Source organism: Cupressus sempervirens, chromosome 10, assembly GCF_028749045.1.
Source record: "Cupressus sempervirens isolate cs-2001-9-10 chromosome 10, ASM2874904v1, whole genome shotgun sequence".
NCBI lineage: Eukaryota > Viridiplantae > Streptophyta > Pinopsida > Cupressales > Cupressaceae > Cupressus > Cupressus sempervirens.
In genome coordinates, this window is record NC_143127.1 from 955,833,807 (window position 1) to 955,846,395 (window position 12,589).

The following is a 12,589-nucleotide window of genomic DNA, read 5'->3' on the forward strand; positions in this document are numbered from 1 at the left end:
TCAATACACACATATGTACTATTTTGTGCATCTTGATCATGGTTTCTTGACTTGCAATTCTTTTGGCTCACTTTTCTAGTTGCCTGTCACCTCACCCTTGTCTGCATTAGGGGGGGTTCTTCTATTGTTTCTCATGCTTCCTTGGTTCGATTGATCAGCTATTCAGGCTTTGGTGTTCTACATGACCATCTTTTGTTCCTATCTTCTAGGACATTCCCTAGTTTGGATGCTTCTTCAGTCCTTCACTAATATCTTTCAACATGTTTTTCCATCTCTTTTTGGAGTAGGGTTTTTCCCATGTGGTTTTCTCTATTTCTCCTCTTTTCAGAGATTTGGTTGTGCTTGGGTACGTCATCAAACCTTGTTCTCAAGACACAAAACTACTTTTAATAGTAGTTTCTAGGTTTTTAGCTACTCCCTAAGTTTATCTTTGGGGGGGGGGGGGGGGAGGGGGAGTTAGAGTAATTAAATATTTCCTAATTAACTCTAGTTGCTTAAGCTAAACTTTCGACATCTTATAATTAATTCTTTTATTAATTATTATGATGCAACCTAGGTTAGACCTTTTTAGGGTTTTGATCTCCTTTATAAGGATGATCTCCCATTGTAAAAAATAATTGAGATAAAGCAATTTCTCTTTTCGCTTATTAAGAATGTATCAACTATGGATCTGGCAATTCTTACCTCCATAACTTTTGTTTCTCTCTTTCTGTGACAAGTGTGTGCATGCAGTTGATTCTTGGACGCTGTGGGATTGATCTTTCATCAACTTCAACAAAACATATTGGAGATAATGTCAAATTGTTCCATATCTTCTTCAGTGAGACTAGGATGGAGCACAAGCCCAAGATCTTCATTGTTGTATCTCTCTACAATGACAACTCCCATCTCAGCAATGTTGAATTGCAGCTGACGTAACTTGCAAGATTACTGTCAAAGAATAAGTTGATCAAAGGGATGAATTCATATTCTATTTATAGCCACTTCATTCAACTATTAAGTCTAGTGGTGCATGAGAAATTTCAAATCATGTACTTCATCATCTCGTAATAAGACACACATTTGTCCATTATAAGATTATGCTAGGATTGCCTTATTAAATGCGAGACACTCATGATGACTGTGCCATTAAAATCCCATCAACAGACAATTGCTCACTTTACAAAACTTTGAAGCCTTGTGTACAAGTTTCAACTTCTGGAAAGGAGCGACCAAATGACCATTTTCTAGGGTTGGGCGAATACAAAAATGATGGAGCCACTCCTATTGGTTGCGAACTTCACAAAACTTATGATGACACAATAGTGTAGGTTGTGAACTTGGTAAAAGTAGTGACTAGGTGACATAAAGAGCAATTAAGTTGTGAAGTGGAAAGTTTCAAAATGGAGTATATGCAATTTATTGCTAACAAAGAGATAAGCCCTCCTATTGATTATTATTGAATTCTTTTTGCCTAATTTATTTATTTATTTAAGCTTAGTATATATGGTTTAAGAATATACAATCTCAATCTTTTAAATTGGCTTATGGCCTCCATTTTGGCCGCAACAAGCTTTCATATGGTAATTTGTCAACTTTAGAAAATGATCTTGAATTTTTTTTTAAATTATTATATACTATTATAAATACCAACTATTGGCCTTAACCCATATTGATAAAAAAAATTAAAAATCTAAAGTTTAAACCTTATTTCACATTTTAAAATCACCTTATAAGAGCAATCTTCAAATTAGACTAAAATAAACTATTAAATCTTGTTATACAAAGTCATTTGTAATTGAAATTTTGTAACTCAAATAAAGAAACTCTATAGGTTATTCCCAATGAAAATATGACAATACATTCACCATAATTCCTACAATAACTAATGGAATGATGAATGCATACATACTCAAATGAATAGATCAATAGTGGGCATTGGAAAATCAAATGTTGAGACTATGTTGGTTTGATAAGTGTGAGATGGAGGTTAAAGGGAAAAATATATAACTGTTTTATGTATTTTTGAATGTTTAATTGAACTCTTTAAGAGATTTAAGTGTAAAATAATAATAAATATTTAATCAATTGTTATTTTTTAATCAAAAAAATGTCAGAAGGAAATTTAAGAAATTTTTTATCAGGATTTAAATATTAGTGAATAAATAAATAATTAAACAAAGTATTGAAAAATGTACATAAATTGAATTATAATAAGAAATGTGTAGTTTTCAGTGTATTTTTTTGTAGTCACCTTTGATCTATATTTCATAGATCTTTATAACATGATGTAAGCAATCCTCCTAATTCAAATCATTGCCACTTTGGAGGTGTACTAAAATTGTTAGCATGCTATGCTTCTCCATTGAACAACTTAAAGATTTATTTGCATTAAACATTAAAATCAAATTCCATGATCAAATGTAGAAATTGTTAATTGAAGCGGCTGCAATCTTTTCTGATTTCTCCTTGATTACCCACCTTCACACCAACCCGACCCAACTTTGTGATTGCTTGTATGAAGTTTGCATTAAATATGGAGGAGTTCCTTGCATACATTTGTACCGTGTTTCTTGAGCGATTGTCTGTGAATAACACCTGGTCAGAAGAGAAAAGTCCTTTGCCATTCATCAGATTTTGATAGTAAACATTGTCAAATAAACGAGGTGTTGTGGGGTCCATGTTGATGGCAATGGTGGGATCCACGTTCCTCGGACACATGCCCTGAAGCTGGCTTGCATAGTTGCTGTTCAGACTACTGTCAATTGGCTTCCTGTAAATCCTGTTTGAAAATTGGTTGCAATGAGAAAACCCCAGTGTGTGAGCCCCTGAAAATTAATGAGAACATGTCATCATAAAACATGGTTTAAGACGAGGTGAGCTTAAAGATAGTCTAGAGAACAAGAAATTCTATTTTAGTTTTTAAAGTTGAGATTTTTAGAATGGAATGAAAAGTATAATTTTAATAATGAAACAATAAATAGTTTATAGAATAAGAGATCTCGTCTTTTTAATTTATGGATATAATATTTGTTGAAAATTTTGCAAATGAGGCAGCAAGTTAAAAGAGTTTAATTTCTGAGAAAACTAAGTGTGTTTGAGTTGGAGTAGTGGTGGAACCGGTGATCTCCCTAAGAGGTCCAATAATTCACCTTTATAAGCATTAGCTAGAGCAATGAATGCTTAGTGTTCCATTCATTTCAAGTTAGAGTAGTGATGGGAAGGGTAACCTTCAAGGAAGATCCAATACTTAACCTCTGAGAGCATCACGTCTTGCAATGAGTGCTGAGTGTTCCATTCATTCTCATGAGAGATGGTTTCTTGTGAACCACTACTCTTGAAATGTGGGTCAATGAGTTTGACTCGAAAACTATACAGTAAAATACTGATAACAAGATTGCAAATAGATTTTGTCTTTTAACTTTCAGATTTGGACAATGACAATTAAGAAGTCTATGATGGACTCACCAATTTTCTTAACCTTATCCTCTCTGAAAAAATCTTGCAGCACTGAAAGAGTATATTCATTTGCCCTATTGCCTATGGGCAAATATTTTAAGCCTTAGACTGAACCTGTGGTTAGATTGAGACATCAAAGATGTACTTTTTATCTTACACTTTGAAAAAGAACTATGACACCTTAATGAAATTCCTAGAATTTTGTCTCTGAGCAAGAAATACTTTACCAAGTCAGTAGTGGCATGGCTAGAAGACTGGTAATATTGAATGTTTAAATGAACATAAGGTCTTTTGGTTATATCATTATCGGTTCATTGTTTTAGATCAAAAGCGTACACATTTACAGTTTTACTCCTCCAAATAAAAGAATGGTTTATCAAATCTTATAAAATTCATGGAAAATTATTTAAAAATAGTTGTCTAAAGAAAAACTTTACAGCCAGTATTAATTTTCAGGGGAAAATGGATGAACTAGAAATGATAGTGTCTGGGATTGATTAGGTGAGATTAATAAACTAAACAAGGAGATAGCAAAGAAGGATATCTAGTAGACACAGTTTTTAGATACAATAAGTGCTGAATGTTCCATTCACTCTCATGAGAGATGGGCTCTAGTGAATCAATACTCCTGAAATATAGATTGATGAGTTTGACACGAAAACTATACAATAGAACGCTGATAGCAATATTACAAATAGATTTTATCTTCTTAACTTTCAAATTTGCACAATGACTGTTATGAAGCTTATGACAGGTTCACCAATTTTCCTAACCTTATCCTCTCTAAAAAAATCTTGCACCACTGTAAAGTCTACTCATTTATAAATTGTGGAAAAAGCATGAATACGCCCTATTGCCTATGGTCAAACATATTAAGCCTTAGACCGAACCTGTGGTTAGATTGAGACATTAAAGAGCTACTTTTTCTCTTACACTTCAAAAAAGAACTCTAATACCTCAATAAAATTTCTAGAATTTGTCTCACAAAAAGGAATGCTTTATGAAGTTCATAGTGGCATGGACTGATGTTTAAGTTGTGCTGGTGTTATTGATGTTATCAAAGTTTCAAATTCTATTGTGACGATACTGTTGAATGTTTAAATGGGCATAAGCTCTTCTGATGGTATTCTTATTGGTTCATTGCTTTAGATCAAAAGCATACATTTACTCTAAAGTTGCACGGATACGGATACGGATACAAATACGGAAACAGTATTGGGTACGGATACGGTCATTTATTTAGACACCCAATATGGATACGGCTGGAAAAAATTAATAAATAATACATATACATATATTTTACATAGTTTTCTAAGTTATTGTAGGAGATTTTCATTACTTCAAAAGTAATATTGACACATAAATGCTACATAAATATTTATAAGTTAATTTAACGCTTTACAATTTGTAAACAAAGTAGAGTTGCATTAGAAAATAACCCAAAAATGGGTTGCTGAAATAGGAAAAACATTTTATTTGTTTTTCTCATCCAGTGGAGGTTTTTTTTAATACTATTTTTTTTGAAAAATTGCTTTAATATATATATTTTTAACATTAAAGGGAAGATCTACATCAAATCTTTAAAAAATAACAAATCCCATAGTATTTGGTACGGTTGGAAAATCAAGTTTATTAGGCAGAGATGGGTACAATATTTGATGTGTATCCAAGCAGTATTGGATATGTTTCCAAATTGGATAGGGGAATATGCGCCCAATAAGGAACAGAGGAGTTTCCGGCAACTCTGATTTGCTCTAAATAAAAGAATGCTTTATCAAATTCGTGGAATAAAAGAATGCTTTATCGAATTCAAGGAATCTGATAACGTATTTAAGAATCAAATGGAAAGATTTTTTAAAGCATAATGTGGTAGGTTGTCTAAAGAACAACTTTACAGCCAAGATCAACTTTCAGGGGAAAAGGGATAAACTAGAAATGATAGAGTTTGGGATCGGTCAGGTGAGGTTAATAAACTAAAGAAGGAGATAACAAAGAGGGATGCCTATGGTAGACAAAATTTTTGATGTACAGACTTGGACTTGGTTCCGTTGAGTTGTTTCTTGATGTGCCATCCTGAGAAAATGGAACAAGTGGAAGTTTTTTTTTCCAAAGCAAGTGAATTAGGACTGTTGCATTCAATTGCTACAGAGATCAGCCAAATTTAAAGTTTATTGACACTAACATTACTTTTGAGAAATGAGCTCGAGATCCAAGATTGTAAGGACTAAAATAGACTATGAGTAGACCAGTCAGAAGGTGGAGTGATTTGTTACCAGATAGAGCAATCATGTCTGTTTGAGATAAGCCCTTGTTTTTGAAAAGAGAGACTAACTGATCCAGATTGAATGAAGCCTTGGGTAGGTTTCCATTGGCTCTGGATGCTTGAGATATGAGTCCATCTCTTCTCCCCAGCTCCACGCTATAACTTGGTCCTCCAGCCTGCATATGACACAAGAACCAAAACTTCAAATTTTTAAACACTCATCTTTTGAATGCATTAATGGATTTGTAGAATAGACAATCCAATGTTTTGAACGAAATAGGTTTGATTCTTGAAATGTAGAGGCATCTATCATGTCAGGCATAGTGTCCTAAGGATTTCTAATTGAAGACAAGAGAATGCCTGTCCATTTATGATGTTAAGCCTAGAGTCATATGAAAGGACATTTGAATCTAGAATGTACTGAACAATTTTCATCCAAAGCATAAGCCTCTTGAGGGTATTCTTTTGTTGGCAAAATGTTCATTGCTTTTCTGGGGATTTGTGGCAAGGGCTTAACCACTTCCAAAGTTTGGTCACAAGTTTGAATCCTAGGACCCTTGGGTAATGGTGAGTAGGAGATTGTTGGCAAAATGTTTGATGCTCCCCTCAGAATCTGTGACAAGGGCTTAACCGCCTCATCTTTTGATGCAACAACACCCTACTCTCACAAGTGGTGTCAAAGCTTGGTCACAGGTTCGAATCCTCAGATCCTCAGGCAATGCAGAGAGAGAGATTGTTGGCAAAATGTTTACTGCTCCCCTCGGAATTTGTGACAAGGGCTTAACTGCCTCCTATGTACTATAAGTTGAATGGTTGTATCAGTGTGTTGATAGCTAATCCATGTTTATGGCCCAAGATGTGTAAACTCCATGGGATTCTATTTTTACATAATTACGAAGATTACTTACCAGCTTTATAACATCCCTGGTAGCAATGGCTAAGACATCAGCACAAGACACTGTGTTGGGACACACCACCTCTAGAGCTTGCTTTGCTTTGATTACAGTATCAAACCCATCCCCAGCCAGGGAGAAATTGTCTTGAAAGTCCTTCTCTGCCTGATTGTTTGCAGTAGACTGAATTATCACAGAGGCGTCACATCCCTGTCACACAAAAACAAAAGCACAAAACCATTTTACATCACTAAATTGCTGAGATTCATGGCATACCACCACATGTTAATGCAAAATGTCCCATTAATCTTGCATCAATCTCTTTATGCTCACTACTGCCATTCAATCTTTTTATGCTCTTTACTACCGTTATTAGAGAATGCGATCTGAAATGTTGACGTAAATGTGATCTGAAATGTTGACGTAAAAACTCACATACAATCGGATTCAGGAATAGTAACACATTGTCACATGTATTATGGAAATAAAATGACTCGAAACATTGATAAAAAAACACTGGCAAAATCAAATTCAGAAATAGTGACAAATAGTCACATAGATTGTAAAAATCTAATAACACTGAAGTTAATCCATGAAAATTTGGGTTTCTGATCTTCTTCTGCTCTCTACTGCCATTCAATCTTCCTATGCTCTTTACAACCATTTGATGATGATGGATCACAGAGTGTGGTCTGAAACGTTGATGCAAAAACACTCATAGAATTGAATTCAAAAACAGTATCACATTATCACATGTATTGTAGAAATAGAATGTGATCCCAAATATTGATACAAAAATACTGACACAATCTAATTCAAAAATAGCAACAAATAGTCACATGAATTATGAAAATCTTATTACATTGAAGTTAATCCACATCTTAAAAAATGAAAATGTGTGTTCCATTGAAGTTAATCCATATCTAAAAAATAAAAACTTGGGTTTCTTAGAACACATTGCATTTAGCTGAAACATGAAGAAATGTAAATCTTCTCTTGCTCACCTCAACAAAACAATCGTGAAAGAAAAGCCTCAGTGTGCCAGGAACAGTCACAAATGTCTGGCTGAATTTCTGACTAACAACATTTCCTATAATGGTCTCAACATTGGGACATGATTTGGCATAAAAATTTGTCCGAAGCAGTGTTGATTGAGCTGAGCCTCTACAAATGTACACTCCCAACAATAACAAGAAAACAAAGATGATCTTTCTCCCCATACTGAACAAAAGTCCTTCAGCTCTCTCCGATTTACTTCCAAAAAAACAAATAGCAAATTGCCCGATGAAGAAATCTCTGATACAGCATATATAAGAATGGAACTTGGTTGCAGCAATCAATACTTCTGCTATTCTGATCTCAAAAGAACACTCAACTTTGTCAAACAATGGATTTAAAAAAGGACTGCCCAGTGGGTCTCATCTTAAATTATATATAGAAATGAAAAGAATCTGTATCCACGGAAGTGTTTCCAAGCAGAGATGCATGTTCACTGATAAAACGGCTCCTTATGAAAACACTTTAAAAAGAATCTGAATCTGCCTTCCCATCTCGTGGGTGTCATTAAACAAAGATTTTCCCCTGCATTCATCTCAACCATTTTTTTTTTGCTTGATAAAACATGTGAATTGCTTTATGAGATTTCTCCCTAGAAAATTCAAGGGACATTCCCTAAACTTAAGAGTGCAATTATCTACAATAGACTATAGGAGTTCATTCCTTTTTAGGTGAAAAAAGAGAGCAAGTGGTCTGTGTTTGGGGAAAGGACTCGAGACGCACAGACCATTGAGGAGAATAAGGGATGCGAGCTAACTATGTTATATATGAAGGTTTGGTTAACTACTTAAGATTTCTAAACATTTTCCTCTATAAGTTTGATGCTTTAAATTATAAAAATAAATATTTTTATATTAATTTTTGAAAAATTGATTTTGGAATAGTGGCATTTTTGGAGTTGGTAGGGATAATTTTGGTGATATTTAGTTTATTTTTCTGTTAATAAGGGCTTTTATACCAATAATCTAATAGAAGTTCTTGCCATTTTGTATGTGACAAAGCATTGTTGTGCTCTTTGTTGATCAAAGATTATTTGTGAGTCTGATTTTGTTAGCTAGCAAGAGTTGAGCATGATAGGGATATAGTAAATAAGGGACAATTGCCTCCTAATATGTCCCATATGCTAGATCAGTTTATGGATAGTGACATGGTTCTAGAGTGCTCATTTTCAAATTTATTGCCTTTGAATAAATTTTTATCCTTCTTTTAGAAAAAATGGATTGAAGTTATTTTTGACAGGGTCTAATATTTAAAATAGTGTAAACGTGTCTCCCAACACAAAGGAAAAACCCTTGGTAAGGCTTTAAACACCTTCAAGGCCGACACTTGGCAAATAGCTCAGCCTTGTACATGTAAAACACAATTTTTTTTCAACACTTCTTTATTGGCACATGCTTCCACCTCTGCTCATATCTTGTATTTGGAATCTTGAACCTCAACCCCATAGACATGTTGGGTGGATTTAATGGTGGAATGACGCCATCACTGTACTGGGAAGTTTCTTTGGATTTACGACAAATAGTTGGCCAAGTACCACTGAAGATCGTATGAGGCTACCACAAAAGATCTCTATATGGTACTTCTGAAGTCTTAGCCTTGAACCCATTTGATTCAGCTAGCTCTACGAATGAGGCTAGCCAATCTTCATCACCAAAAGCAAGTTGTGGTTAGCTATGTGGTTTGGGGAGTCTAGATCAAGGCCCATCTCCATTGCTTGGAGGTTGGTGATTAGGCTTCGAAGGATATTTTAATGCTCTTTGAGCTCGTCATTCTTCTATTGGCATCAAGAGAATCAAGGAAGTTCAACAAACTTTGTGTGAGCTTTTTGATATTGTCCAAGATTTTGTGTGCCATTATGACAAGGTTTTTACTACATAGGGTCTTTTCGTTGTGCGAGACCAAGCTTTGCAAACTTGTATTTCTAATACCTCTAACAGGTTTGCTCCTGAGCAACATGCTTTTTGAGAGCAAATTTTTACACTTGTTGATCTTAAAGAGGCTTTATTTTTTGTGCGGATGATAAAGCTCTTGGGTGCAATGGATTTCCTTGCGAGTTTTACAAATATTTTGGGATGCCATGGGCCCCAATTTGCACAAAGTCTATCTTGAAGACTTTCAGTCTCATTCATTATGGAGCATAATTAACAAAGGCAATATTAAATTCATACCTAAATCTGGTGACACGAAGGGTGTTTGCAACTGGTGGCCCATCTCTCTCTAGAATGTCTCCTACAAAATTATTGGCAAGGCTCACTCTCCTAAGATCTGACACCTTTTGCCACAGATTTTGTGTCTTGAATAGACTGAATCTATCAAATTTAGGTATATTATGGATAATATCATTGTAGTTTGGGAAGGTATAGAATGGGATCATCAATCCAAACAAAAGGGTGTGTTCCTCTTTGCCAAAGCTTATGACTGGATTGAATGACCTTTCATTTTGTTTGTGTTCTAGGCTTTGGGGTTTGGCCCCAGTTTCCTACAATCTATGTAAATGCTCTTTGGAGATGCATTTGCGTACATCACCATTAATGGCCTGAGGCAATATGAGGCCTTTAACCTCTTCAGATCTATTCGTAAAGGGTGTCTTCTAGCACCTACTCTTTATGTGCAGGTCACTGAAGGGTTTTGGCTACTTGCTGGCTAATGCCATCTTGGTGGGTCAAGTCTATGGCATTTCTCTCCCAGACTCATCTAAACCACTGGTCAATGGTCACTTCACTAATGATTCATTCCTCACTCTCATCAAGGAGGAGGATAAAATTCTTGATGTCCTTCAGTACCTCGACACATTTTGCTTAGCCTCTGGCTCAACCATAAAATGGCACAAGACTCTTTCTTATAGGGAGTCCTTCCTACACACCCTGCCTTGGCTTGCCCAATATCAATAGAAATGGATTCAGCATGGAGAAGTGTTCTATTTCCTTGGCATACCCTTTTCCTTCCAAGCTTCCCCTATGGAGCTTTGGAATGCAGTCCTAGCCAGGATTTAAAAGAAGTTAGAATATTGGATTACCAAACCTCTTTCCTTAGCTGGAAAATTTCAAATTTGCTCCAAGGTGTTGGCTGCCACTCATGTGTACTACTCTTCATGTTGGGCACCTTTGAAGGCCTCCTATCTCACACTTGAGCATTTTCTACATGACTTCTTCAGGCTTCAAATGCTTCTCATCATGGCTTTCAGAGGGTGGTGTGGGACTATTGTTGTTTGCCTAAGGATTCAAGTGGGTTAGGCTTGCTTTCTACTCAAAAGCAGGGTATTGCCCTTTGTGCCAAGTGCTTCATTTGTTCCCTCTTTAGTAATCAGGCCTAGAAAATTCTTTTGCGGCATTGCATTTCTTTAGGCTTCTCGGTTAATCAGTTTTCCTAGAAGGGGACTAGTGTTCAAACTCTTTTGATTACTCCTAAGCCTGCGTAAGTTAAGGGTACCTTTATGGCTAAGAGTATTTGGAAGGCCTGGGAAGCCATCAAGTCATGGCTCCACTAGGCTAGAGATGGGTTCAGAGAGGACCTCTCTATGAACCAACATAATTTGTGGTGGTCTCCCATGTTTTCTATTCAAGGAGTCCCTTTGGCCAAAGTCTAGGGAACTAGTGCACTGTATTTTTTCAAATATGGTATTAAGACTCCTAAAGACATTTTTTCTAGAATCACCATGAGCCTTTGCTCATGGAAAGACATACAAGTGCAATTCGAGCTATTATGTCTTGATCAAGTGACATTTGATATTTTAGTTTCTACGATGCCTCTGCATTTGTTGCACAAGCTTGTTATTTAGTCAATCAAACATTGGTGGAAGGATTGGAAGTGGTATCCTTCCACTCCCATGACTAGCTATAAGCCCAAGTTGAGTTATCACTAGTTGGTTCCCCACCTGCATATGGTGGACACGCTCAACCAATGTAGGCATTTGCAATATTCTAAAAGTCTTGGAGACTTAGGTTCACCAATGTGTAGCAAAGCTATTACTAAGCCAAAGATTGCACACTTCTCTTGGTGCATCCTGATGCCTTTAGGCCCTTGGCTCAAGCATTTGGGTGTTCCTGACCCTAGATGCCCTTTTTATGGACAACCCGGAACTTTTTTGCATATTTTCTAGTTTTGCAGATGTGCCCAACAGTATTGGCACTAGACTCATGATTTTTTCAAGCCCTTCCACCTAGAACCCTTTTCTTGGCATATGGGGTTGTTGGGGGATTCGCCCAGGCTTGCCTTTAAGTACTCTCAAATTTGGCATTCTTTCAGATTCGAAATTTTGTTCACTCTTTGGAAAGATCAAAATGTTGTCTTGTATTCTCTCAACTTTCTTGACATTAATGTTTCTATGTACACTAAGGTTTGCATATGTAACAATGTAATAGTGTAGATACAAGTACAAATCGATAAAGTTTCACTAGAGATGGCCCACCTTCAAGAGATTTTGGCTCATTTGGGAATGCCCCCAGTACTATTGCCATGGTGCCGCTTGACTTTGACTTTGGAGATTGTATGCCCCCCCAAGGCCACACGTGGGGCCGCAAATCTTCTATTCATCGCTCTCACAGCCCCAGGTCATAGCCTCCTCTCCGCTCTCCCAGTGGTGGTCTTGGAGGTCGTTGACGCTCGGGTTCTCCCCCCCCCAAGGCATGGTTCTGGCTGGTCCCCAGTGGTATCTCCTGCTACTCCTACTCCTATGTGACCTTCTTCCAACAAGTGGCCTTTCCCTCAACTAAACTTGGTTATTTCTCCTCCCAAGTTGGAGGGAGATAAAGATAAAGAAAAAATTGATGATGCTACTGATGGGCGGGCTCCTCTTGAGCCATCCACTAACCCTGCTGATGAATGGGGTTCTGATGACCATGATCCTCCTCCCTGAGGGCTTTATATATGTTTTTTTTATGAGTACTTAAGTTTTGGCCTCTAGCCCTTTGAACATCCCAAGATGATCCTTCTATCCCCA

At 36.4% G+C, this 12,589-nt stretch overlaps 1 protein-coding gene across 1 annotated transcript; it reads right to left on the bottom strand.

Moving 5' to 3' along the window:
• Window positions 1-2,164: 2,164 nt before the first annotated feature.
• Window positions 2,165-8,354, bottom strand: LOC149537145 (peroxidase 51-like). Its single transcript, XM_089804887.1, has 4 exons — window positions 7,599-8,354; window positions 6,610-6,804; window positions 5,712-5,877; window positions 2,165-2,807 (listed from the first exon to the last, which is right to left on the bottom strand). The coding sequence occupies exons 1-4, from the start codon at window positions 7,812-7,814 to the stop codon at window positions 2,413-2,415; spliced, it is 972 nt and encodes a 323-aa protein (XP_089661013.1). The 5' UTR covers window positions 7,815-8,354; the 3' UTR covers window positions 2,165-2,412.
• Between the last annotated feature and the right edge of the window lie 4,235 nt (window positions 8,355-12,589).